The sequence below is a fragment of the Nothoprocta perdicaria genome, unplaced genomic scaffold (assembly GCF_003342845.1).
Source record: "Nothoprocta perdicaria isolate Ctin4 unplaced genomic scaffold, notPer1 scaffold_195, whole genome shotgun sequence".
Taxonomy (NCBI): domain Eukaryota; kingdom Metazoa; phylum Chordata; class Aves; order Tinamiformes; family Tinamidae; genus Nothoprocta; species Nothoprocta perdicaria.
In genome coordinates this window covers 763,396-791,372 of record NW_020455149.1, presented here as the reverse complement: position 1 = coordinate 791,372, position 27,977 = coordinate 763,396, and the positions used below count along the sequence as shown (strand labels likewise).

Genomic DNA, 27,977 nt, shown 5'->3' with positions numbered 1-27,977 from the left:
CTGCCTGTCACATGCTAACACTAAAAAAAGGAAGCATTTGTTTTTCAACTACAGATGTTAAAGAAAAAGTATCATTTCAAATAAAAAAAGCACACAAAAAAACGCCACAAAACAACAGCAACAAAAATCCCAATATTTCCATACTTGCTAACTTTAACTGCTGCATCTCTGTAAGATCCCCATCTTAATCCAGTCATTGCAAACACAGGCTGTTCCTTTTCTCCCTGTAAAGAAAAATAAACAGTTTCAGTCTCTCTATACATAGATAAAATATAGAGATAAAAATATATAGATAAAAAATAAAAAATTCAGTCTCTCATTCTTTTTTTTTAATAAAAAATAATTTCAGTATGAAAACTGATCTCTGATTAATGCCAAGAATAAAATTTCACAGTAAGTGTAAGATAAACAGTAAGAGCAATAAAGGCTATGCACACATTCTACCTACCCCAAGAGAGGAATATAATAGCTGAAGTTTTTAGAGGTTGATCGAGTTTGACTGCACCCAGCAAGAGATATTTCATTTTCTGAATACTGTTAGCCCAAAGCAAGCAGTCTGCACCATAACATTAGGTCCTTRCTGTAGAAATGCACGTTGTGCAACATAACAGGAAGAAATACGTATTCAAAAAGCACACTGCTCATAGTCAAAGGTTCTCCCATCTTACCATTTCCAGTTTGAAAAAGAAAGCTATTACCTCCACAATATATGAGATGTATTAAATTAACTCAGGCGGCTATTGTTATCTCTCACCATTTCCACAAAAATATCAGTGTTAATAAGTTTTGCACTCATTGARACACTCTTTTCAGATTCACAAGGAAGTATTCATGCGTTCAAGTATCTTCTCCAGTTCAGACTTTCTGATGTCACACTATTCAGCTAAGGAAATGACTGCCACAAGAACTGATGATGTCATCAGCCAAAAGSCACAAAGCATTATACAGAACAAAGACATCCCCCGTAACCCTTGCATTMCTGGATCCCTAAGAACTACTAAAAATAGGGAAATCAGAAAAACGTGAGAAAATGAAAGCACATGTTTTTACCTTGATTTGCAAGACATCAAGTGGAACCGTCTCTCCCCTCAAAATGGCCAATGTAGCATTAATAATATGTCTGAAACAGAAACAGCAAAAACAATAAGTTTTAAAATTGAATCTTATTTTTCAGGATCCCCCACTACCATGCTGAATTTTTTTTCTGTAGATAAACATTGTGCCAGAAAGAACTCCACYGAAACGCTGCATTTCCTTGCAGGTGAAAAGCAAAGGACATTTGCAACCAGATGTGGATGTTGCTTTTCTTAAATATTTTTCAACTGTTCTGGCAGAGCAGATTACTAGCTGATTTTGATGCTTAAAATTTAAAGATCCATCCTATGGATTTTTTCTATTGGTGGCAGATATAATAACTAGGGAGGGAAAGAGAGAGGTCTGAGACTGTTATCAATTCATATCTGCAGAACACAAATTGCCCCAATATGTGAATTTGTTTTTATGTCTTTTTACCAATATAGATCAACCTATTATTATTGTCCATCTTGTTTTAGCCTCAGCAAAGTTGCTGACAGTAGCTACAGCTCCTCCTCATTTCAAGCCGTGGAATGCAGCACTGCAGATTCTGCAACCAAAACGTTCAAGTTCACAAACAGGTCTTGGTGTTCTGGTCTTGAAGTCTTATTAATGTCACTTCCATATTTATAAGTTGGATAAAATTTATATTCTACAATGTGGACTTTTCAAATGTCAYAGCTGAACAGGAAAAGCAAAACAAAACGAACAAACAACAAGAAAAGTAACTTTTAGATCCAGTCAAATACCAGTTGCATCAGCAGGAGAAATTGACTTTGGTTTCACTGGGCTTACAATGATGAGATGAGTAGTTCCCCCCTCAACACTTCACTTCTCCAAAGTCTTATCTTTCTCGAAGACTTCAGCAATTCTTAACTCCAAATAAGATCCAATAGTGCAGAAAACCAAAGCCCAATTACACATATATTATATAGTTAAAATATCACTATTGCACTTCTTAATTCAAGTTCTGTTACTGGCGGGGGTTCTTAAGCAGCCTATTGACCAAATTCCTTTCAACTTCACCGACACACGGCAGCCCTCACCTGCAGAGTTCATCACCTGGGGACAACATCGTTCATTTCAAACAGCTTCTTCAGAACCCCAAAGTACATTATTATTTAATCTTAGCTGTGGATCAGAGTCTTGTCCATCTTGCTGAGTTTCAAAGCACTCTGGTTGTTTTAATGAGGATGTTATGCCAGTTGGCTGGTGGGTTTTATGTATGATGGACCCAGGAAGGGTTCTCTAAAGGAGAATGCTAATGAGATTCTAAGAGCGCCAGGGTGAAGGGATTTCAGGAGCAAGGAAATATATTCATCATGGGAAGAGRGAAAGAAAACATTTAAAGGGAACAAAATGTGGGGAGAAGAAAAGATTAGTTGACTGCTCTTTTTATTTTAGGAGTGCACAAAACAATCTTGTAAGAAACCAAGATGCAGGCAGCAGGTACTGCCAGGCCRGATCAGATCCAGAATGAGGACAGACAGATTCAGAATGGTGAGGAGCTGCCAGCCTCAGTCYCTTTGCCGAGTGGGGCAAGAAACACTGCAGAAGTCACTAAGGGGATCCACACTCCTAAAGAGATTCTTGTATTCCTTATAATGCAAGTGCACATAAGGTTATAGGCAGATTAGTTTCTAAAACTCTTAAACTGGAAAAGGGTTGGAAAGAGGAGCGGGGTTTATGTTTTGTCACATCCCTGTTATTGTATCTCTGACTATTTTTAAGAGGCTTTTATTATAGATCCTTTTTATTTTTTTGAATCATGTAATAGAGAAGAAAAGGAAGTACCAATTACCAAGAAGTGCTACTCCCTGAAATCAAACAAACAAAACTTTCCAGAAACATATAGCACTTACTGAACTTGGTTCACGCTCTCAGGGTAGAGTGTGTGGCTCAGAGTGCTGGTCTTTCCAAGAGGTATGAATCCAATAGGAATCTTACTGAAAGTAGCCTGCATGCAGGAGGAGAGCAAATTAGCATCTGCAACAGCTCAATGAAGTTTCCTGTGTGAAGACCACAGCTGTGTCTGCTACCAGCCCTTGGCACCACGCAGCCAGCACCATGCAGTGACGCAGAACGTGGCACCCAACTCCCTGAACCCCCCACTGGCAACTGCTTCCAAGGGAGCTCTCCGGAATCGATAAGGGCACCAGCCCAGGCGGCTTGGCAGATACGGACCACCTAAAGCATGGATCCTGTCAGCAATCTGGCAGCTTTCTTCGTACTGATGGTGGCACCTGAAGCTCCGAATCTCATTTACCATTACAGAAATCCCTCTTTGACAGAGTAACCTTGCATGGCAAAGAGATTTTCTCAGTTAAGCAAAGGGAATTAATTGATTCTCCTGGCATCCAAATCATGAAGCAGCAGGAGGTGTAATTTCTRGAAGTCACTGACCATGATATTTTTTGTATCACAGTTCAGCAAAGGAGCTTGTTCAAGGAGCAAGTTATTACACCATGCCTCATAATAAACTGTGCTTCTTGGAGCRTGCCAGCAAATCAATGTAAACTACTGTCTATCACAATATATCATCTCCCTTCTGAGAGATGCTGCTAGCAGCACCATGATGTTGCAAAACCATGCTGGCTAACCAATATTTCTCTCACTTGCTGCTTATCTGCTCTTCCTTGCTACCCCGCCAGGGTCTTCCTTGCTACAACCTATGCACCAGCTCATCTCAAACATCCTTCTTTAATTTCCTCAAAATTATTTTACAGTTGCAAAACACAGGCTACTTGCAGCTCATGCAGCCATGCTCTGCTGCCCTGGCTACTAGGATCAGCGTCTCTGAACCACCTTGCACACACCCAAGTAAGAAGTGGCAGCAGAGCATGAAGTGAGGGGGCTGAAACGACAGCTCCTTCCCTCTAGGACACAGCAATATGAGGGACAAGAAGCCTCTGGCCAAAGACACCTCGTGGTAATGGCAGCAATAGTACAGTGCAGGACTCCGTCCAAAAGAGCGCTGCATAGAGAGCAGCTCTATGCATGCCTATTGCAAACATGACTGCAAAGCAGGGCAAGCTACATGAGCTGTTTTTGAAGTAAAAAAAAGAGAAAAGAAACAGCCAATAWAACCTCCAACATTTTTCTTCCACACTCATTCAAATAAAGGTTTTATGTGCCAACTATAATAATATTACACTTAAAAGATGTATTTCTCTGAACTGATACAGCTCGTGCCCCTTTAAAAATACTTGCTTGATGGCAGAGTTTCTCTCGTCACATTCAAACAAAGCAACTGGCTAAAGAGACACAATTCAGGCTGCCAAGGATATCATCRTATTCTTGTCTAGGTCATTTGATTGAGTTTATGCCAGCTCCTGCCAGAAGGCTTTGGGAACACTGTCCTCCCTCTTCAAAAAGAAAAATCTCTCTCATTTCCAGGACGAGTATTCCACCTTGAGAAGTTAAGATTTGCTTCCTGCAACCCTTTAAATAAGCAGACATCCACTGCTCGAAAAAAATGGCAAAGTAAGCATAAAGCTATAGAAGGACAGTGAAACTGAAATCAGCTTCAAGCCTGTACAAAGGAAAACAAAAAAAAAACACATATTTTGCCCAATGCTTCTGCCAAACAAAGCAGTACACACAGCTGGTCCATGGGGCTTTTGAAAGTTGTGCATCTGGCTTCTCARTGATCCCTGCTCTGCAGCTGGAAACTTCCCAGAGCCTTGGCTGCTGAGCCGCTGCACCCACTGACAAAGGGAACGAGGCCCAAACTGCAGAACTGCAGGACTCGCGTGACCAGCTCTTTATGCCCAAAGCTGGCGGGTGATTACTAAGCACGAGCATGCGGAGAAGACAGCTGGGGGCAAAGATCCCAATGACTGCCTGGCGTGCCCCTAAGAAACAAACAAATAAAGCTTTAGCATTGACCAACTTCCTCACCTCGTCTGCTCTGCGAAGAAGTCCAGTTATGACCTTGAAAACATAAAAAGCAGAAGAGCTCAGCTTTGAGAGTTTTGTTTTATGCTTACAGTACAAAGCAGTTACAGCACAAAGCTATGAAATGAAACACACATTTGCTTTCCAGAAACTACTTATGAAGCATCTTCTCTTCTGTGGAATGTGCTGGTTTTTGTTGCTTACATGGGAAAGGATGTATGTTCAGAGCACTAAAAATGATGGAATAGCAGGGTTCTGGGTGTACAGGCACCACAACCAGTGCCAGCACAAACACTTTAACACTGAATAGACCCAGATGGCTCTGCATAATGCGACAGCAGTATTGCTCAGTGTGCAATTAACGGTAATCAATTCTAAGGCCAGGAGAATCTTGCAGATATACTTTGACTGCTTTCTCTTAAGGCTACTGCATGCCACTTAGCCTCTCCCTTACAAAGGCAGTAGTTTGCATTTCTGGAGATGCTTTAATAAAATGTAGCCTGACTTGAAAGACAGGTTATCCCCCTAGTTCCACCGGCCATTTGCTCCTGTGCTGCCCTGATGAAAGGCATTTATTGAACACATACTAGGTCTGTTATCTTTCCCACAAAATTCTTAAATTATTTGACTCCCACTTAGCAAAACATGCTTTTCTCCTGGGGAGTACAGACAGGCTAGGAATTAAATGTGAAAATTAAATCATTGCAGCTATATTAYACAGAAATAAAAAGTTGCAAACATGTCTCCCCAGATAACTTTCTTGTTCTAGAATAAAATTCTGGAAGGCAGTTATGCCAAACACTTGCTCCCTCCCTCTCCTCCAGCGGACAGTTTCAGGCTACTGAGAAAGCAGAGTTTTCTTATCCCCTGCAAATCATAGCATTGACTGAAAATACAGATGCTGAGATGGAGAAGCCACCAGTGAGAACTACTCTAATGTTGTCACTTTGCACAGACTCAGTCTTCTCACCCTCTGCCTGACCACGAAACTGAACAAACTAGGATAGGACTCCTACAGTACCTCTTGTACCGTGCCATCCCCTCCTGCAATAATGATCAGATCTGTACTTTCCATCAGTTCCAGCAGCTTTTTGGCTTGTCCTTCATAATCAGTCTGAAGAAACAGAAAACCCAACATGAGAATTCAGATGACCATTTTTATGATTTCTCTATCATAGAAAGAATAATCTATCCATTTACTTAATGCTAGTTCTCTAATTGTACCAATACAGTACAAAGGACTGTGTATATCTTGCATTATATTCACCAATTTTTTTTAGCTTGTGAAAGGAAGTTTACTGCTTAACAGAATATAAACAAACAAGCACACATACACTCATGCAAGGCARAAATGAAATATCACAGCAACCCTCATTCAACAGTCAGAATATCCCTGCAATAATCAAATTCTAAGGTACACTTTCATTTAAATAAAATATAATCAAACACTGGCAAGCTCTTGCAGAAAAAAATCTTAGCATCTTTAGCAGTCAAAGTGCTCCTGATTATTGTTTTGCCTTCTATGAAAGGCAGTCAGATGCAGAAAAGCTTGTTCCCCAATGGCAGGCTAGGAAAGCCTGCTGCTGCAGTAAAGACAGCACCAACTTACCAATTCACCAAAACTATTCTCTGCAAGACACATCTCTGTTACTGGCCCAGCTCTGTTTTGCTAACTTGCCAGGCCTGAAGCTACAAAGTGTCACGTTCATGTTTTCAAGAATAAATTCTTCTCTTATGCTTAGACTAAATATTTTTATTGAACAGAGAAATGTATTAATAAAAACTGGAATTTAACATTAAACAAAGTCTTACTAAAAAGATTTTAAGACAGAAATATTGATAGAATCTCTTAAAGTACTTTATCTCCTGGACATAAGGACTACTACTACAATCAAAATATTACAGCCTCAAAAATCTTCAAAGAGATCACAGTCCCTTCAYGTTTACTCTTTCTTCTCTTTCCAAGGAAAACATCTCAGCAAATTCACACCATTTACAGCCCAAGTTCTGCTCTCCTGATGGGAATGTTAAATTATTTGGGGATTTACTGAAATATTTTCAAGGCAAAAATAAAAGATTGTTTATCTTTTATTCCCACTGCATGGCCAAGTTCTTCACTTCTGAATTCAATAAGCTCAAGAAGAACTGACAATTTCAAGAGCAATAAGCATGTACTACCAGTCAGTACCCAAGTATATAGATATCCATTGCAAACATCAGTTAGTGAGGAGCTGCCATAAACATATACACAGTTGAATTTTAAAATTCAGTGCAGTTTCTAAACTGTCAATTCAGTCCTAGTTTAAAATTTCAATATTTATTTCTTCCCACCAGAGGCCTACGGACAACAAAGATTTTCAAATGTATCCAAAATTCAATTCTCTGAGAAAGTATAGCAGACTATATACATACATATATATACACCTATATATATACATACACACATAAATGTATGTATGGAGTAGTATGGATGGATAGGTAGCAGTACCTACCAGTTCTTACCTTAACCACAGTTACATCCAAGCCAGATAAGTGCAAAATTGGAGCAGCATTCTTTTCAAAAAGGGTCCTGGCTTTGCTAGAAGAAATAGAGGGAAAAACTATTTGATCAGTCTGGTGGCTAAAAAAGATAAAAATGAAAGAAACAAGAAGAAATCTAGTTAAGAGAAGAACATATAATTTACATAATAAGTCACCTCAGCCCGTCAGTCAGGGTTTGGTTCATATGGATTAATTTTCTAGACTTGTATTTCAGATATGTCAGCCTTCTGTTCCAGTTTTAATAAATGCAGAAAAGGTTATCTAGCCTTCTCCAAAAATAACTTAAAAAAAATCAAAACAAGATCTTCAGAAAGTAATTTATGAGAAAATTAATGAGTTATGGAGCATCAGGCTTTAAAACCACAAAGAAGGCCAATCYAGGTTTGCAGAGTTTAAAATGAAATGCTTTCACATATTATTAAGCAAGTTCAGAAGCAAAATTTTACCTGACCTTCTTTTAAAGGACTGAGGCATTTTATGCCTGTAACGGCATACTAAAATAATCATGGCATTAATTATAAATTACTTGCAACAAGCAGAAACATGAGTCTAGAGGACAGGGACTTTAATTTACTAGCTCTATGTATTTTTTGGCCATGGGCGTTTTGAGTAAAAATATGTAAGTCCACATAGTTCCATGTCAGATAAATCATTACTCTGCTATTGCTACGGAACCCCCACGGAGATACAACTGATAAGGAGCTCGGCTGATCAGCAGAAACAGACAGGTATCATATCAAGGATGACYGTTTTTCTGCTAATGAGTATGTAAAAAAAGGCAGCCAACCTCCCCCAGCAGTTCCATGCTAGGCCCTTATTTAGCCTCTCCGTTTGCAGAGAGCCTAAATTCCCTTTCAAGGGCAGGTTCCCACAGAAACAAGATCACTGTTGGCTGACTTCAGCTCTCAAGGAAAAAAAGGAGTCMTACTCCATTTCTATAGGCTTTGAGGAGGCAAACAGGAAGAAAACAGGTAGCATGCAGAAAAGAAGTGATGAAGTTCCTAACACAGGGTAAAGGAAATATTTCAAAAATAATTTGGAGTTCATTCTTTCAACTCAAATATTCACTTCTCTTTCTCAACCCCATTGCTTTGGTCAATCAGATTTTGCAGTAATTCTATAGAGCCAGCTTGGCATCAGAGAAAGGCCAAAAAAAAAAAAAAAGCTTAAAAAGTTTGTGGGTTTGATAGTCAACGGCAGATTAGAAATACAGAAAAAGAGGATACACAGGAGTGCAGGGGAGTGGGGCTTTACCCTTTGCAAGCTGCTGGRTTCAGAAACACCGTTGCTCTCTTCAGAGGCATATGGGACGGAAGCGGCTGGTCGCCATAAACCTAGGAGAAAAAGAAAAGCCGAGTTCAGTTTTCTCTTGTAAGCTCATTGGTAAAACACTTCAAAATAATGAATTCCCACAAATGTCACTGGGCTTTAATTCTCCTGACAATCAAATGACTTCCACCTCCCAACACTGTACAGGTCTCCTGTTCAAGGATCATTACATTGAGCAACAGCCAATATAATTGTCAAAAGGAATTTCAACCTCATCTTTATGATTTCATCATCTTTTTTTTTCTTAATGTCAGCCCCTAATTTTCTTCCATGAGCAGAGATTGAGGAAATTACCCTTGGTTCTAAGGTTACTTGATTTTCTTTCCTTCTATATAATTTTGATAGACCTGCCTCTCCCCTTCTTTGGGCATCTTTTTCCATGGCTGCCTTTCATTTCTTATTTCTTATTTCTATTCTTTTGTATTTTCTGTGCTTATGCTTGAAGAAAGAATCATCACCAGAGAGTTTGCCCTGACCAATAGGCACAATAAGCAAACTCACTGCTTCTCTGCTACCTTTTCCTCCTATTGTTTCCCTAAAACGTTTAAGGAATTCCTCTTAGACATCTAATCCAATTTTGAATAGGTGCCTTTTAGATTATTAGGGAATTATTTCATGCAGACTCTTGGACATTCTAGCAATTTTTACTCATTTCTGCACCTTTTATCACAGAAGGAAGCAAGAATAGGCAAGGTTTCCACAAGCTACTTGCACTCTAAAGCTCTTTAAGCTCACCTACCCATGTCTTCTTTACCACACTAAATCAGCCTGTTTTAATGGGCACAAGGGTGACACTGTATTCAGTCACATCATACAGAAATCTCCAAAATGAAGCAGGATCAACAGACTACTGCACTAAACACAAGGCAAAGAGACAACTGTCTGCTTTCTTCTCCCTTTATCTTGAAAGCTAATACCTTGGCAGGAATTTTCACACTGAAGAGTTTGGTATTGTACATTAATTGTACAAGCACATTAATTGTAGTGATCACTGGCTGCTCAAAGCAGAGATCAATTCCACTTGACATTTTGCTGAGGAATTCTCAATTAAAAACAACTGTGCAGCTGGATATGTAGCTTTAAACACACACATTTCTTTTTCAAGACAAGAAAAGGGATGAAGAAAGTTGATAAGGGCAGAATGGTCAAAGAAAGAGGAAGAAATCAACAGTTCTTTAGCTTTTGTCAAAAAYAACTGAAAAGAAACCAATAATTTATTTTATTGAAATTGTTGAGGCTGGAGATTCATGGAGACTTCATTAATACTCMCCTGGCATGTTACAGCTGGTAGATACAATTAAATACTCACCTGGGGGGATACAATGTGATGTATTTGCTTACYCTAAACATACAACCCAACAAGGTTCATACTCATAAACAAATTTTGAGTAATGAGATAATCATTTATTTATCACATATACTTAGGTATTTATGTTATATATTGGGGTTTTGCCAAAACAAATTCTAGATTTTAAAATGTTTTTTTTTTTATTTTAAAAGGGCACTATTTTAGAAACTGTTTTTGAAATTTCTCTTACGTTCAGATGGAATTTCTGTATTTCCGTTTGCGCCCACTGCCACTCATCCCATCCTGAGCACCACTGAAGAGAGTTTGGCTCTGCCTTCTTTACATCCTCCCTTTAGATATTTATATGCATTGATAAAATCTCCCTGAGCAAACAGATATTGAAGTATTAACTGCTATTTATCAGCAATATATAACAATAACAGTAAATTATCATCTTGATATCGAAGCATTGAAAATGAATACAGAAAACATAAAAATCAAGAAAAACTGATTTTATCAATTGGAATTCTACTTGACTCCAAAGATATGATTTATGAAGATGGGATTTTCAGAAAAAAAATTTTTTCTTTTCATTTCATGAGACTTCAGCTTTGTTTTATTAATTCTGTGAAGAAGCTCCACAGCCCAGAGCAAGTTGCCGTAAACATCTTTCCCTCAACATCTGGCAGGCTAAAATTGGGCTTTCTCAGGTGCATCACAGATACAAAACAGGGTAATCTCAAGCAAAGTTCTTTAATGAGAAAAGTATTTTTCACCATTTGTTTTCGGACTGAACACATAGTCATGATGGGAGCAATATCACACCTGCAAAACCTCTAAGTTCTGGCATGGAAAAGCTCATTTAGAATAAGATTTATTTGTAGGAGACAGAAAGACCCTAAAAATTTGATACCATACCAACGTGGTAATCTAAGCAGGTCAACAGTAACTGTGCCACGTTGTAAGCCATGAGCAGCACTTGTACCAATGAAGGAATTCTTATTAGGGGAAAGATTTCTTTACAGAATTCTGCAGCAAGGAAATTTGACCACTGCCTACTGCCAACAAATACGACAAACTACAAACAAAACCAGCCATTATCCTCAGAGAACAACTAGCCTCCCCGTCTCGGAACACTAGTTCTCTTGTCAGTGATCAAAGATTGAATGATCCCTTACTACCCAAGGCATGGGTCTCAAACAACATAAGGTCAGACTTCAGGCTTAGTATCTTTGATAAACGCACTCTATATTGAAGAGATAAGGGCAAGGTCTCTCTACTTGTGCACTAATGAGGAGCAACCTGCACTGCCTGTGCCCAGGCTGCATCTGTCATGATGGATGTGAGATTTCTATGTCCTATCATGCCAAAAAGTCACCTTTCAACCAGAATTTTACAGGTGCAGAGCAACTAAATCTGCAGAAGGGGAGGACAGGGTAGCAGGAGCAGGAGCTAAGATTACTGCTTCCACTGCACTGGCCACAGCCACTGCAGGGCCAGGCATTGCAGGGACAGTTCCCCAGGGGGCAGTTAGTGGCACTGCCCACCAGCTGGCACTTCAGCTGAAGAAAACAGAGGGCATCTTTATCAGGCTGCACAGAGGGCATCTTTATCAGGCTTGTCACATCAGGGCGGGCCTGCTGGGGAAATCTCAGGAGCCCTGCACTACCAAGACAAAAGTTGGGGGGAGGGAGTTAATCTAACCTTATCACTTTAAATGGTATTACCTGGGCTTCTTCGCACGCAGCTCTTCGTAGCAGGTTATCACTGTGCAACAAGACAAAATAGAGAGTGGACATTAGGTAGAAAAAGCTTAAAACAAATTGCCCATTTTCCAAAAATAGGTGCATAGCCTTCTTATATATGCTTCGACAGCCCCGAGATTAAGAATCAAGGGTAAGACATATTTTTAAGGATAAACATACCCATTTAAGCACACATGCATAAAATACAAACTGCCCTTTATACTGTAAAGTAGAAAACAGACCAGTGTTTTAAGTTTGTTAACATTACATAATCTCTGAGACACGGTATAACTATGACCTTTTTAAAATTGCTACATAGCTGTACTCAAGATCTAATCTTTTCTTTTTTTAATGTTAAAACTGCCTGTTATTTACGCTGAAGCTACKCAGCATTCTGGCAGCACGGAAGGGATTAAGAGTAGCCTTAAATGTAACTTACATGAACTTAAATCTCTGTGGGTTACAAATGTGAGCGCCCTTCTCSATTGGTTTGTGAGCTGAACTCAAGCCAACACAGTACCTGCCACCCACACAGGTCTGAAGATGGAATAAAACAGTAACTCACTCAGGTCACCTCAGTGAAGTTTAAAAGTAAATAAGAAAATAACAGTATAAGAGTTGCTACTGAGTATCACTAAAGAAAAAAAAAATAAGGCAAAATATTCCAGACTACCTTGTACATTGTCATGTACAACATGAACAAGACAGCAGGAATGGCCCAGATGACAAGCCAACTGGAGATAGAGCTACTGAGCAARAATCTAGTTCTTCTACAGATCAAAAATCAAGTTATTGGATTTCAAAGCCAAAAAAGGAGTGTTCTTCTGCAGTGTCCCAAGTTTCATATGTCCTCTAACTGCAAAAGCCACTTGCCCCTCCCTGCGAAAACTGGAAAAAAAAAAAAAAATCCATCAACATTTCTCTGGCAGTTCCTGGCAAGATAGTACATTGCAGTCATAAAAATCTCCAGTACAATAGTATAAAGCTACAGTCAGCATAATATGCTCCAAAATTTATACAAAAATGAAAAACACTTGACAACTGATAGCAAAGCAGCATGCTTGAGCCACAAACTTTGGTCCATCAGGCCAAGATCTGAAGTGGAAATGGCAGAAGAAAAGACAAGGCCCAGAATCTTTGGACTGAAACAGGGATGGGATCTATTCAACTACACAAGCTTACACTGTACATCCAGCCCTAGAACTACATAAGCTGCTCTTTTTGTCATCACCAAAAGATGTTGCTGCTGCAGTGTCTCAAAAAGAAAAGTAGAATGATTTCAGGAACAGGTTTGAGTACTGCAAAATATAATCCTGCAGATAAAGGGCAACAGAAGTAGTCTTGGTAGCCATAAAAAGAAAAAATGAAAAAAAAATGAGGATGAAAAAAGAAAATAGGTAAATGAGGTATTACCAGGATAGCAGTAACTGGAGCACTAAAATAAAAATGGAGACATAAGCATGTCTTTAACTTAATATTTGCTCTTCAAAATTTCTGCAATAATCCACTTGTATTAAGCATCAGAAATATTGCTTACAGGAGCAGCAGGTGTTTATAACTGCAGTAATTTTAGGAAAGAATATTACTTAAAATAACTCTCTTTATGAAAAAGCTTGCATACCACGCTAGGACAAATTTCCACAGCTAATTCCAGCCCAATCAGGACAGCAGGCAAGCTAAGAAGTCCACATTGCAGCACTGATTAGAAGTTCTTTTATAGTGAGCTTTAGTTTTCTCTCCCCTGTGACTGCATAYGGACAGAGCAAAAGCTCAATAATTGCCACTTGGGCATGTAAAGCCGGACTATTGTTGATCAATTGATGGCCGTGCAGAACTGCTGTCCTAACCTTATTTTCAACTTTTAGCCAAGTTCACCTTATCTGTTTTCTTCACATTGATGCTACTTTGTCCAGGGATCAAACTGAGTCATGTTGTCAGCCAGGTACGCTTTCACAGAACCTGCCACCTCATGGTCTAGTTCTAATCATTTTTAAAGTTGAGTCCAATGCAACTTTTCAAGTGCAAGCAAAATATAACATGCTTGTCTGCCCCAGCCTGCAAAGATCCTTAATGCAACAGTCAAGGATGCAAGTTTGATTCAAGTGAGCCAAATGTTAACCACAAAAAACAGGTCTGATGATAGTTTAGAGGTCACAAGCAGCTTATTTTGTCCTGCGCTAAGACACTTAGAGAAAGGGGCAAGTCCACTCTGATGCATTTCCTTCTGGTATCCAAAGGAACGGCTCAGGTTCTTAGACTAGAAGAACCACGTGCAGTGAAGTAATTTATAGATGATTTGCTTATGTCTCTAGTAAAACACCATGTACAGAACCCAGGCGGGTCACCCTAGGCTTCCCAAGGATTTAATAAGATATATCTTTAGTTTTCTTTTCTTAACACAGTACTTAAATGAACAACTATCATTACCATTAAAGAGAAGAAAAAAAAACGGGGAGGGGGCAGATATCTGCATACAGGTTAGACCATCGGCCTCCACAGGTCAAACTGAATATTAAGTACAGCTACAAAAATATCAAAAAAATACCCCAAAAGTAATGTTTCTGGTCTTATGCCTCAATGTGTATTAGATTAGGTAAATATGTCTGCTTACGAGTTCCAAAAGTAAAAGAGGCTTGAATCAGAAACACAAAATATTGTCCATTTTTTATATTTTATTGACTAGCACTACAGAGAAACAAAGCAGCATCAAAAGCATTCCAACATGGCAGGTGGAGACAGAGGGAAAATACAGATCAAGTTACTGTACTACCTGAAAGAACACATGAAAATTTCTTATGACCAGCCTCATATCCACAGGGAASTAAGAATGAGTTCTTACTTTACATTTCCCTTACACACTTATAGACACAACTTAGAACCTCAAGCAAACCAGATGTGCTGTAAAGCATCCAGGCTGACCAGTGCAAGCTGCTTTCGTGCTGTCACAATCAGCCACCACGGAGGCTTGCAAAAGAGCTGACTTGTGTAAACAGAAAAAAAACAAGAGGCAGAGGAAAGAGAAGTGGGCTATTAGAAAAGGAGGATGTCCTAAACTGAACCCACTGATGGAACCTGAACTGATTCAGCAAAGATTCTCGGCAGCCTTGCGAGGTCTGCAGCCACCACAGCACAGAGCCCCCAGAGAACAGAGCAGGAAGGTATTTAATACTAAAAGCTCACACTGGAAAATCATTTAGCTACCTCCATAACTCTGCTGCAGTTCATTTCTTCTCTCTATTGAAATGAAAGTGCTCTGATCCTAAATTCTCACCATCCTCTTTACTCAAGTTCAAGAAACGTAAAGGAGTCTGTAAACATTTCATGCATGAAAGCTGCCTGAAGGCTCAGACTCCTTAGACAAACCTAACAATAAACACAGGGCTATGTCAAAGCAAGGAAAAAACATACAAAGAAAGCAGCTGTCTAGAACTCATCACAAAGCAGATATACGGGATCTGTAAGATACTTCAACATCTGTAAGATCTGCTTGAATTGTGGATTTTCTAAATTGTGTCTTCAACATCCTCAGCATAGGACTAGTAACTACTACTGCCATAAAGGTTTTCAGCCAAAACTGGCAATTGACACTGTTGCACATAAACAGAGATTTGCATAATTGAGTATGCACAGGTATCCTCTGCACAAGTGTCAGCAGAGGCCTGGGCTGAAAGGATGAAGAAAGGTTCCCATGACGAAAGGTCAACCACAGCAGCAATGAACTTGACAAGCAGAAGACTCCAAACTTGAAAAAGCTGTTTTAGACCAAATGCAGTAGCAAAAGTCAGCCCACAGCTTAAAGGCAAGCAAAGCAGCTCCCCTAGAAATGGCCRTACTGCAAATGCAGGCAGAAGCTCAATGTGAGATTCCATTTCCAAAAGGGCTATCAGTTTTAAATCTAAGACTAYCAAGGATATTCAAGCAACAAGAAGCCTAAGAGTATTCAAGTTCCATATTTAGATGAAAACACACTACTTTGTGAAAATATAGGGAAGGATTTGACCCCCCCCTATAAATTTGTGCAGGCAGCACCACTCCTTAGGAAGAGAACTCTTAGAAAAGAGTTTGTGCTATCAAAGAACATTTTGATTGCTTCCAATATTGCAAGACCACTTTTTTTTCTTGAGATAAGCATTTATTTCCAGCTTGATTATGGAAATACATTAGAAGACAAATCCTAGTTTGCACCAGCTTTTTCCAAGACTTAGAATCCATCCTCAACATTTTGCGTTTGTTTGTTTTGTTTTTTGAAATTGAAGTAATTTAATAATAAGCAGTCGGGTACTCGGGAAGAGGTATGCAGGAAAGTGATGAAGTGAGTTATCAGCTGGCAAACAGAGACTAGCAATCAAATTACAAATAACACTGACTCTCAGACTGCTGGTTCAGAGTCAAGGCCCACAAGCCTTTTAAGTATTTTCTACACAGAAAGTCAACAATTTAATAGATCTAGAGTTAAGCTAAGTATCTGAGGGGTCTGCTGCCTCCATATAACATCTAAGTCCCCTTCCTGACACGGTGGTGATCAGCTAATCTACAGTACAACCATAAGAGTCTGACCAAGTCTGACAATCAATTTAGCAGATGTTCACACACCAGAGAAAGCTAAATTTTGCTGATTTGACATAGCTGGCGACTCACTGCACCATCTGGACATATGAACAGCAGCAATAGCTCTTTTCAGGAGGGATGATCCAGGACATGAGCTGAGAAGGTGAGAGGAGCTTCAAAAGCCCTCGCGCAGGAAATTGTCAAACAATCTGTTGGTATCTTCTTGCTATTTTCTTTCCCAATTAAGTAACATTTCAGCAAAAGAGTGAATKTGAATTTTATTCTATGACTACTTATACTAATAAAGTCAATGYGTGCCTAGCCACCCAACAGGACCACAGCCAGTATTAAGTTGTGTGTACTTTCTTCAACCTTCTGGAAAACAAAAGACTCCAAAGAAAAACTAAAAGCAGCTTATTACTTTATTGTAAGCACTCTCCTGTAAATATGTACTGGTTGTGGAGGAGCTGACGAGAAGAGGTGGGCTACTGGACCTCATACTAACAAACAGAGAGGGACTAGTTGGAGATGTGAAGGTGGGGGGCAGCCTTGGCTGCAGTGATCATGAACTGGTGGAGTTCAGGATAGACAAGGAGGAGGCAGGGCAGTAAGCAGCCTTGCGACTCTGGACTTCAGGAGGGCCAACTTTAGCCTCTTCAGAGACCTGCTTGGAAAGATCCCATGGGCTAGGGCTCTAGAAGGAAGAGGGRCCYAGGASAGCTGGTTAGTTTTCAAGCGGCATTTCCACCATGCCCAGCAACAGTGCATCCCTGTGCGCAAGAAGTCAGGCAGAGGGGGCAKGWGACCTGCRTGGATGAGCACGGAGCTCCTGGCAAAACTCCAGCAGAAGGCAGCAGYATACAGAATGTGGAAGAAAGGACAGGCCCCTTGGGAGAAATACAGGAGCGTTGTCAGGGAATGCAGGGATGCAACAAGGAAAGCTAAGGCACATTTGGAATTGAATTTGGCAAGGGATGTTAAGAGTAACAAGAAAAACTTCTTCAAATATATCAAAAACAAAAGGTCAGGGAGAACGTGGGTCCACTAGTGAATGGGGTGGGTACCCTGGTTATGGATAAAGCAGAGCTGCGGAATGCTGCCTTCGCTTCGATGTTTGTCATGGACAGCCCTCTAGAATCCCAGGCCGAGGGACACAAGAAGTGAGCTGGAGTGAGGAARGCTTGCCCTGGGGAGAGGAAGAGTGGGTCAGAGAGCACCTAAAGTAACTCGACACCCACAAATCCATGGGYCCTGATGGGATGCAYCCCAGAGTGTTGCRGGAAYTGGTGGATGTCACAGCCAAGCTGCTCGCTGTTGTCTTCGGAAGGTCCTGGAGAACGGGGGAGGTGCCGGAGGACTGGAAGAAAGCCAACGTCACTCTGGTCTTCAAAAAGGGCAAGAAGGAGGACCCGGGCAACTACAAGCCAGTGAGCCTCACCTCCATCCCCGGAAAAGTGATGGAACMGCTCATCCCGGCTGCTGTCTCCAGACATGTGGAGGAGGAGAAGGTGCTCAGGAGTAGCCAGCATGGATTCACCAAGGGGAAATCATGTTTGACTAATCTGAGCGCCTTCTATGAAGGAGTGACTAGCTGGACAGATGAGGGCAGAGTGGTGGATGTCATGTATCTGGACTTCAGCAAGGCTTTTGACACCGTCCCTCACAGCATCCTCCTGGGCAAGCTCCGAAGGTGCGGGATAGATGAATGGACGGGGAGGTGGATTAGGAATTGGCTCGATGGCAGGGTGCAGAGAGTGGTAGTCAGTGGCGCGGAGTCCAGCTGGAGGCCTGTAGTTAGTGGTGTCCCCCAGGGGTCAGTCCTTGGTCCGSTCCTGTTCCACTTCTTCATTAACAACCTGGATGAAGGCATGGAGTGCYCCCTCAGCAACTTTGCTGATGATACCAAACTGGAAGGAGTAGCTGATAGCCCTGAGGGCTGCGCTGCCATCCAGAGGGWCCTGGACAGACTGGACGACTCATGAAGTTCAACAAGGGCAAGTGCAGGGTCCTGCACTTGGGGAGGAATAACTCCGGACACCAGTACAGATTAGGGGTGGACCTGCTGGAGAGCAGCCCTGCAGAGAGGGACCTAGGTGTGTCAAGGTTGGATGACAAGATGACCATGAGGCAGCAGTGTGCCCTGGTGGCCAAGAAGGCCAACAGGATCCTGAGGTGCATTAAGAAGAGCATCTCCAGCAGGTCGAGGGAGGTGATCGTCCCCCTATACACAGCCCTGGTGAGGCCACATGTGGAGTACTGTGTCCAGTTCTGGGCTCCCCAGTACAAGAGGGATGCGGAGCTGCTGGAGAGAGTCCAACGCAGAGCTATGAGGATGATCAGGGGCCTGGAACATCTGCCCTATGAGCAAAGGCTGAGGGAGCTGGGCCTGTTCAGCCTGGAGAAGAGGAGGCTGAGGGGGGACCTGATCAGTGTCTATAAATACCTCAAGGGAGGCAGTGAGGAGGAGGGGGGCGGCCTCTTTTCAGTGGTGGCCAGCAAAGGGACTAGAGGAAAGGGCCACAAGCTGAGGCACCAAAAGTTCCACGGGAACTTGAGAAAACACTTTTTGACAGTGAGGGTGACAGAGCCCTGGCACAGGCTGCCCAGAGAGGTTGTGGAGTCTCCTTCTTTGGAGGTCTTTAAAACCGCTTGGACGCAGCCCTGTGCCACGTGCTCTAGGTGACCCTGCGTGAGCAGGGGGGTTGGACTAGATGACCTCTGAGGTCCCTTCCAACCTTAAGCATTCTGTGATTCTATGTACTGGACTTTAAACAGAATTATGGTATATAATTATATATACACAATTATATTGTGTATAAGCTCATATCTGCGTACTCTATAAGCTTTGATCTAGAATGTTGAATTCAGTCTCCCTCATACTTGTCATATTATAAGCTAGACTAAATTGCTTACAATTTGTGAATTCATGTAATTCATAAAAATTAAAGGGAGACAACCTCAGCTATGACCACACTGATTTCTCCTTTTACTTTTCCATGACTGCAGGGCTAATATTCCCTATCCTGAATGCAGGAACTCAAATATTTTATTATTTCATGAGAAACTGGGGATGCCATGCTAAAGAGAGCCCCTACATTACAAACTCCAACAATTCCAGAACCTAAAGCACGAGGCTTCACTAAACCTTTAATCCATTCAAAAGGACAAATATTAGTTAAATATGCCTCATGCATAGTAATTTAGCCTCAGAGGTTGATAACAGAAAGCCTCACAGCCAGCATGCCCTAGGCATGGTTCCCTCATTAGCCACTTGAAATATTATCTGGAGTAGTTAGTGTATGGGGCTAAAAGTACCTCTCCTGTTGTCCAGCATAACTGGTGCTTAAAAAGAGAAACTGGAAACAKGGGGGACACGGGGAAGGGAAAAAAATCAACATTCAGAAGAAAAGCAGAAGCTGCAGACAGGGATCCCTATTGCCCATGATCCATCAGCCACAAGACAAAGCTACCTGTATGCACAGAGCAGCATGGAGGACCTGCCGAGACAACCTGTATTTTTGCACTTCYAGCGTCGGACTCCTCTGTTACTCCTCATTTTCTACACCTTGGCAGAAACAATCCTCCACAGAGATCAAGAAATGGCTAAACAGTTGTCAATTTATACAAACAATTTAAACTACTGAAAATAGTAATTTTCAGATATGCTGCAGGCTACATCAAAGCACACAGAGCATTCTGTCATGACAGGATTTCTCACCTTGCATCGCCTTGCCATAGTTAAGCATGGAAATGCTGCGTTATCCAGTCTGGATAAAAAGGAAACTTAAAACTGAGATGTGTAAACATTTTTTTTTTTTTTTTTTTACTTTTAGGTTAAAGCATCGAGCCTGCACTTGACACAAATAACCTTAAGCACTTACATTTCTATAGCAAAAGTTCAGTTTCTGTTTGTTTGCCTGTCATATTTTCCTCTTTATTCATTTTGGGTTGACAGCATATCACCAGTATTAAGTTTCAATTTCTCCTGGATCACTGACTTGTTTTCACACATCCTGAACAAAGGGAACTACCCAGCAAATGATTACAGCYGAAACCAACAGCATACAGACATATAAACTTATAGAAAACAAAACCAAGAACAAAAACAACAACAAAAAAGACAGAGATTGGTTCTATCTGATGCTGCTCCTRAGTCTCCTCAAGTGACCCTTCCACACATGCACCAGGAGCACATTTAGTCTTTTCCTTAACGTCCATTTTCAGTAGCTCTTCAGTATCCAGGTCTGAAATGCACTTTGTTCACAGCCATCTGCAGCAAGAGAAGATTGATAAAGCAAACTACTCTAAGCAAGGGAACAGGGGAAGATCACAGGGTGCTCTGACCTGCCAAGCAGCCTGTCACAGGAGTGCTACTGTGCAATTTCTGCCTCCTTGTTTTGCACATAAATTTCTGGCTATTAMGTTTATTCAGGCTAGAAGCTATCTAGAATGACAGAACTTGAAATAAGCACATAGATCTTGCCTTTTTATTTGAATTTAAAGGTCAACTCTTTAAAAGCAAAAATGGAAGCTCTGGAATGCACTGACACTACAGGATGGCATAGAAAAAAACCYGTTTAGAACAGACACTGCTACACAGCAGGAAACTCTGTACTTTGCACACTATGTTTTTATGTAGGTCCATGTAGGTATATTCATGAAATTCTYACATTATTACCTCCATTTTTGCTTGCCTGACGCATAACCTGCCCTCTTACCCTAACCTGCCCTACAGTCAGCAATTAAAACAAACAAAAAAGTTTGGATGGAGAGTTTTTTTGCTGTTTGCCCGCAGTTAACTAAGCCCTAACSCTTCAGGTAATAAGTAAGCAACCAAAACAGATGTACCATTCAAAGAAAGGCTGATTTAATGCTGAAGTCCCAGGCAGAAGGAGATTTAAAAAAGGAAAGTATAACACACACCATAAGCAGATTTATTTTCCTAAGTTTTCCACTGAGGCTTTGGCAGCATTTTAATGTAAGCAGAAAAGAACACTGAAAAAAATCTGGCTTAATAATAAGAAAGCCATGAGATAATAACAGAAAATACAAAACGACAGAAAGAACAATTTAAAAAATAATTGGACTACGGTTGCATTTTCGTCAGGTATATTAACTCTAATCTTAAAGAACAGGAATTAAAATATAAGTTCAGATATTCCAAAACAGTGTATTAGGACTTTGAGTACTATAAGGAACATTTGGTCCATTGACAAACATGGACATGATATATGTTACACTCTAGTTATTGCACTAACTGATGAGTTCCTTCCAGTTATGCTAGTGACAACAGCAATGCACATGCAGAACTGCTGCCAATGCAGCACAGCTCAGAAGACACAAATTCTCACTCAACAAAAATCTGCCCAAATTTGGTAAACTTGACACTATCTCAAAAAGAGATGGGAAACCCACAGGGCACATGAGCACATTGCCACAGAAACCTCCTTCTGTACACGAACCTCATTTCCATTGAGCTAGCCAGCCCTCATTTGTATCAGCAGAACCACTTGCAGGTACAGGGCCTRCATTTTCACTCATCATTAGAGAATTGTTTAAAAGCAAATAACCCAGTGACACACATATGGCTGGCTGCATTTTTCAGTAAGATGAGAAAAATCTTTTTCCTTTCCAGCTGACCCAAAAAACACTCATGCTATTTTGACGTTAAATTTGTTTAAAGCAACTTCGTCACAGCACTGGAGTTACTACCAGTTAATATCTGAGCTGGATCAAAAGACAAGAAGATTTTGTAACTTTTTAGCACCCTGGTATTTATTTTTATTTTGTAATTAAAGTAGGGAGTTTTTGGCAGCTATTTGCAGAATACAAGGACCACCACCATGGAGTTGCTTAATGTATCAGCAACAGCAATTGCCCCCAGGTGATGCCCCTGCTTTGGAACACACTCTAGAAGCCACATGGAAATTTCTCCAACGGGACAACCCCACGACAGCAGCCCCAGGGGGAAGGAAGGGACAGGCTCTGAGAGACGCTTCAGCTCTGGCAATTTGAGAACAGCTGGGGCATCTCCCTTCCTCTTTGGCGGCCAGTGGCTTTCTAAAAGCTAGGGRAAAGCAGCAGAAAAAGCCTAGGGGCGGCCCTGCACCTCCCCTGGTCGCGGCGCCCGCCGGGGCCTCGYCGGGCGGGGGGAACTCGGGGGGAACCGGCCCGGCGGCAGTTACCGGTGCTGGCCATAGAGCCACGTGCCGCCCCAGGACAGCAGGCACGCTCCCACCGCCGTTTTCTTCCAGTGGTTCCGCAGGGTCTTGAGCGCGCTGACCACCCTGGCCATGGCGCCAGCCGCCCCCTTCCCCTCCCTCACGCGGAGAACCGTTGGGCGGCGGCAACCGCCACGGGGCCGCCCGGCCGCCCGGCGCGCCCGGAAACGGCTCCCCCGGCACTCGCGTTCCGCGCAGCAACGGTCCCCCCGGCAAAAGCGGCACCCCAGGGGCGCCCTGTTAAAACACATGGTTGGGAGGGGGTCGAGGCGAGGCCGCGGTGTCTCCCACGGGTGCCRCTTGCCACACGTGGATGGTGTTTGGCCAGCCTGAGCCCCCCCGGGCCCATGCGATGCCCCCGTGGTGGTCCTTGTACGTCCCCAGAGAGCAGCCCAACTCCCTGGTTTGGTCTAGAATAAAATAAACATCTGAGGGATCCAGCTGGCGTTTCTGGGTGCTGGGATAGTGCAAGCTGAGAAGTATTACCAAGTATTATGCCAAAAAGAAAAAAAAAATGCTGCTTGGAAGAGTGCAGCCACTAGAAGCAAGAGCAGGCGACTCTCCGCATAGTAGTGGGCCGCAGTGAAGAGAAGAATTTGTCACACCATTACAAATGCCTGAGGTACAACAAGACTCCAGCAAATATTTCCGAAGGTTCAGCCAACTGACTAGGATGGAAGTTTGTGCAGGAAGGGCTTGGGTTTTGCTGCGTAAGCCCCGCCAACTTGGTGGCCTCAGGCATGAGGAGGAAAGTCTCCAAGTATCCAAGGAAAACTAACCGTCCTCGCAAGGATATCACGCTGGGAAAGCCAGAATGAATGTCCTGCAAGGGGAAGGCAAGGATATAACAAAGTGGCAAGACTTGGCTTCATAGTGGGAAAAGCTTTGGGACAATCCGGTGGTGACACTTCGTGCTAGCATTAGCGCCATGGCTTCCCAGATGGCTTCAAGATCCTCAGAGCTTTCAGAAAAGAGGAGCTGAACGGGAGGCACGTGTGACTGAGAGACCCTTCCTGKCCCTGTGGGAAAGACAGGCAGATGGTGGATGGTTCCAAACGAGCCGTTGGCTAAATAATGGTGCAAGGMAGCATTCTGCTTCCGTAGGCGCTGGCCCAGTTTTGACGGGAACAAGGGCTTACATGCTTGGTATGGCAAGGAAGCAGGCTGGAAGGGACCAGCTGGTCAGTGTAATGAACTTAAGGCTGGACAGACACATTTTTTCTCTGAGAACGTTTTGTCCCCTCCTTCACAATGCCATTTTCATCAAAATCCAAGCATTTACAAAAATGTCAAATGGAATAAAATGACTTTTAGGCAGCAACTTCCTCAACCCTTCTGCTTAATGATGTCAGAATTGGATGTGAGTAGTAACATAAGGGAGATGGCTGAGGCCAAACTTGGGAGTCTACATATGTGAAAGTCTGTTCCGTGAGAAATCAAGTTAATGTAGAAGGCAGTCCAGAAAACATTCTGTTATTAGTGATAAAGAAAACAGATTGAAACCTATGATTTCYCTACTTTTTTTCTCAAGTAAAAGATCTGGAAGTAGCTTTTCTAAGACAAAACATTAAAAGATCAACTACTGATGAATATTTCAGGCATACCCGTGTCCTTTTTTAATATTTGGGTTCATCTATACAGTGCMTCTCAACGTGTTAAGTGAATACACTTGATGGTCTGCTGAATCAAGGTTCCAGGTGGTRCAGAATGATTAAATGTCCTACTTTTTCTTTTGTGTTGTCCTATTTTTTTTGTGCGAATTCAGGTGGTGTGGCCAATGCTAAAAACAACAGCAAGAAAAGCTAGGACTCTCATCCTACTTTCCCTAGCTCATGAAAAAAAATGCATGCTGATATATGCATTTCAAATTCAATAATTCTCATGAGGTGCCACAAATAATTTACAAACATTGTAACTTCTTCCTTCTCAACTAACTCTACAGAGGACAGCYGTGTTTATTAAGACTGCTTCCAGAGCAAGTTTGAATTCTTTAAATAAAGTCTTCTTAGCATGTACRTGTTCAAAGTAGTCAGAAAAAAAATGAAGTATGAAGAGCCTGAATATCTTTAAGACAGCTGGATGGAAATTTACCTGAATTCATGTTCATGAAAACAATCTTGAGTGGGTATAAATGAGAAATTCTAGCCCAAATGTTCCTTGTTTTTCAGCATTCCTGGCAGTGTTCGGAATCAATCAGAATATTCATTTTTGTATATATTCAATATAATCCTGTGGTTATAGATCTCTTTATTTCTAGAGTGACTGCACATGGAAGGCCAGGTCTAGGATAGTATAAATCAGTTTACCTCAGTGGTAATGAGTGATGCTTCCCAATACTATAAAGACAAGGATGCAGTGGAGCAAGTCCAGCAAAGGGCCATTAAGATGATTTTGAAGCATCTGACATATGAGGAGAGAGCTGTGATTGCTTAGTGTGGAGAAGATAAGTCTCAGGGAGGATCTTACCAATGTGTATGAACATCTGATCCAGGAGGAAGTAAGGAAGATGGAACCAGACTTCTCAGCACAGCATCCAGTGAAAGGACKAGAGGCAATTGGCACAAATTGACAGACCAAATATGCAATTTTAACATAAGAAAAATAAATTTGATGGGAGGTGGTGAAGCACTGGAAAAGGTTTTTTAGAGAGGTTCTGACATCTCCATTTTTTGAGATATTGAAAAGATGACACAGCCTTGAGCAATCTGTTCTGGATGACCTTCCTCTAAGCATGCAGGTTGCACCAGAAGATTTCTTGAGGTGCCTTCTGACCTCAACAGCTCTCTGATTCTGTGACTTTAGCTGAAGATTTGGCCTTGGAATTTTGTCATAGTACTTTCAAAATGAACTGTTCACAAAAAAAAAAAAAACACACTGCAGGTGACAACAGATTGTGTACTTGTCTGATTATGTGGCTTTATTTATGATGCAGTGTCCATTTTGAAACCCCTTCCGGCAAACATTTATGTCCTGGTTTTTAGCTGTGGCCATCTGATCACCCTCAAGGTAGATAGCACCTTCTGTGCTTCTACATATATCAGGTACTTCCTTTTTATTTTTTCCTTTTTTTTTTGCATATCAAGTCAATAGAAGTGGACATTAGAGTAGGTACAATGCAGAATCAGAGGGTAAAGGGCTAATCTTGCACAACGTCTGGATTATGTACTGTAGTCMTTTTTTTTTTTAGGAACAAGCAAAACAATTATGGCCTTTTTTAAAAACTCTTCATAGGAGACTGAAATAAATATTTTCTTTTCTTATGCTTGCTAGATCGAATGTATAAAAGAAGCCAGCAATCAAAAAGCTGGCTCAGAAATCTAATACTTGAGTTGGGATGTGTCACCTGAAATTACCACACAAGATGTCTGTGAATACAGGTCAGTGCCTCATCTCAGTTACTTGTATCTGACCCATTTTTGAAGGGCAATTTTTTATCATTCTGTCTTCACCATCAATGCCAAGACTGTTAGCAGAAGAAGCCTTGGATACATGACCATGCCTCGGGGACTTATTTGTTTATAACTTAAGTAAACTTGCTTTACCAGCTGTCTATTTATTCAGTTCTTTTCTTAGCCAGAAAATGTGGGAGAAATGATAGAAAGTTAACTTCTCTTCACCATGGCAATGCCCCACAAATATACATACATAAATTTTGACAAGGACAGAGGATTACGTAGTTTCTTTTACTATCCATCATGATCTGTTCTGAGGTCCCCAACTCAGCTAACACATCTGGGTTGGCAATTTTCTGTCACAGACAGAAAATCTCTGGGCGTGGGACTGAACCTGTGTAATAATTTTACTAAAGTCACTAGTTTCATCGCTTGGTATGGAGTTTTGGGTGGGACCTCGCAAAAGTTCCAAGGAAATCATGAGCAGAAATCCCATTCACAGTCACCTCATAGTAGCAGCAGTGACTTTATTCAAAGTCAGAGTCTGAAGGCTAATTCCAACCAGACCTTCATTTCCTCCCCTGTCCCTGATCCCTGCCTGTTTCACCCTGGTCACTGTCCTGAGTGGGAGATTGGGAAGCAGGCAGCCACAGAACCTAATCAGAGGCAGTGCCTATCTGTGAGAGCAGAAAAGGTTCACGATGGATTCCCTTGCCCTCATTTCCAACTGTGCCCGAAGGTGTGAATCCCCAGGGTAGTCGTGTCTGCAGTCAGTGCCTGCTCCACTGGCTTGGAGAAAGATCTGAATTACGCTGTTGGTCGGATAACTCAGAGAACCTCTGCACAGGAATGATCTTGCCACTCCCTTCCCTACCAGACTCTTCCTGTGCTGTCCTTCAAGCCAACTATGATATAACCTTCACCCTTCCTAAAATGAAATTCAGGAATGTGCCTCGCATATTTTCAGAGAAAAAAAAAAWCACTGCCTTTACGCATTGCTCCTTCTTCCTATGGTTGAACTATTACACAGCAGTAGCTATTGATTCTCTGAATTTACTAACCCTCTTTCTGAGGGAATAAATGGAGATATTCACAGCTTTTGAACAACAGCAAAAATCCATTAAACTGCTCTGTGGCAATCTTGTCAGGAACTTGTTCCTTCAGCAGAGACACATTTCAGGAGGCTCTGCACTTTACTCCCAGCTTGTTTGGAGTCAGTAAACACAGTTGTTACTGAGRCATCGGGATGAGCAGCCCTGGATACTAAGCTTTAAATGTAGCAAGGTGAGAGGGGGAAACTTCTGTAAGCTTCTCTCAGAGCTGGCYAGAAATATTAACTGAGCTCCAGCCTCAGTTTACTCTCCCTCAGGCCTGCTCTGAATGAAAGGAACAAGGACAGGCCACTGGGGCTGGGATTGATCCATCCACCCAGTGAGCACAAAACGCTGCACAGAAAAATCCCTAGCAATTTCTTTGATAATATTAACCACCTTACACTGCACTTTTCATCAAAGGTCTCAGTGAGTGCTACAAAGAGAACATCAGTTCATCTCTGAACTGATGCTATTATTATGGTGCTGCTACATATTAAGGGACTGTTCTTGGAAAGTAGTTTAATACRGGGAGGGAGAGAGAAAGAGAGAGAGCAGCTGCACAATGCAGAAGTGCTCCTGGGAGCTGAATGGCTTTCTAATCAATATGCATTTGAAAGTGAGGTAACTGCCATCCTGCACTGTGGTAATGGATAACTTCTCCTAGGCCTAAATTTGCAAGCAGAGATTTTCTGCTTCCACATAGAGAACTTCAGAGTGGATAAATTAAAACCAGTCTCATTGTTGAAAGAAGGAAAAGGAAAGGAAAGGAAAGGAAAGGAAAGGAAAGGAAAGGAAAGGAAAGGAAAGGAAAGGAAAGGAAAGGAAAGGAAAGGAAAGGAAAGGAAAGG

At 41.6% G+C, this 27,977-nt stretch overlaps 1 protein-coding gene across 4 annotated transcripts in view; it reads right to left on the bottom strand.

Moving 5' to 3' along the window:
- The window catches only part of AGK (acylglycerol kinase), a 36,777-nt gene extending 14,048 nt beyond the window's left edge, over nt 1-22,729 (bottom strand). For 3 of the 4 annotated variants that reach the window (XR_003249062.1, XM_026037265.1, XM_026037264.1), the window contains exons 1-9: nt 22,608-22,729; nt 11,857-11,896; nt 8,767-8,846; nt 7,474-7,591; nt 5,993-6,085; nt 4,975-5,007; nt 2,937-3,031; nt 1,051-1,120; nt 145-224 (exon numbers count right to left, since the gene is read on the bottom strand). Coding sequence is in view for 3 of the 4 variants with exons in the window: in XM_026037265.1 (XP_025893050.1) it covers nt 145-224; nt 1,051-1,120; nt 2,937-3,031; nt 4,975-5,007; nt 5,993-6,085; nt 7,474-7,591; nt 8,767-8,846; nt 11,857-11,896; nt 22,608-22,717 (719 nt within the window). In the remaining variant the exon portion in view is untranslated. The remainder of the gene's footprint in view (nt 1-144; nt 225-1,050; nt 1,121-2,936; nt 3,032-4,974; nt 5,008-5,992; nt 6,086-7,473; nt 7,592-8,766; nt 8,847-11,856; nt 11,897-22,607) is intronic. The other variant, XM_026037267.1, reaches the window with a different exon arrangement.
- Between the last annotated feature and the right edge of the window lie 5,248 nt (nt 22,730-27,977).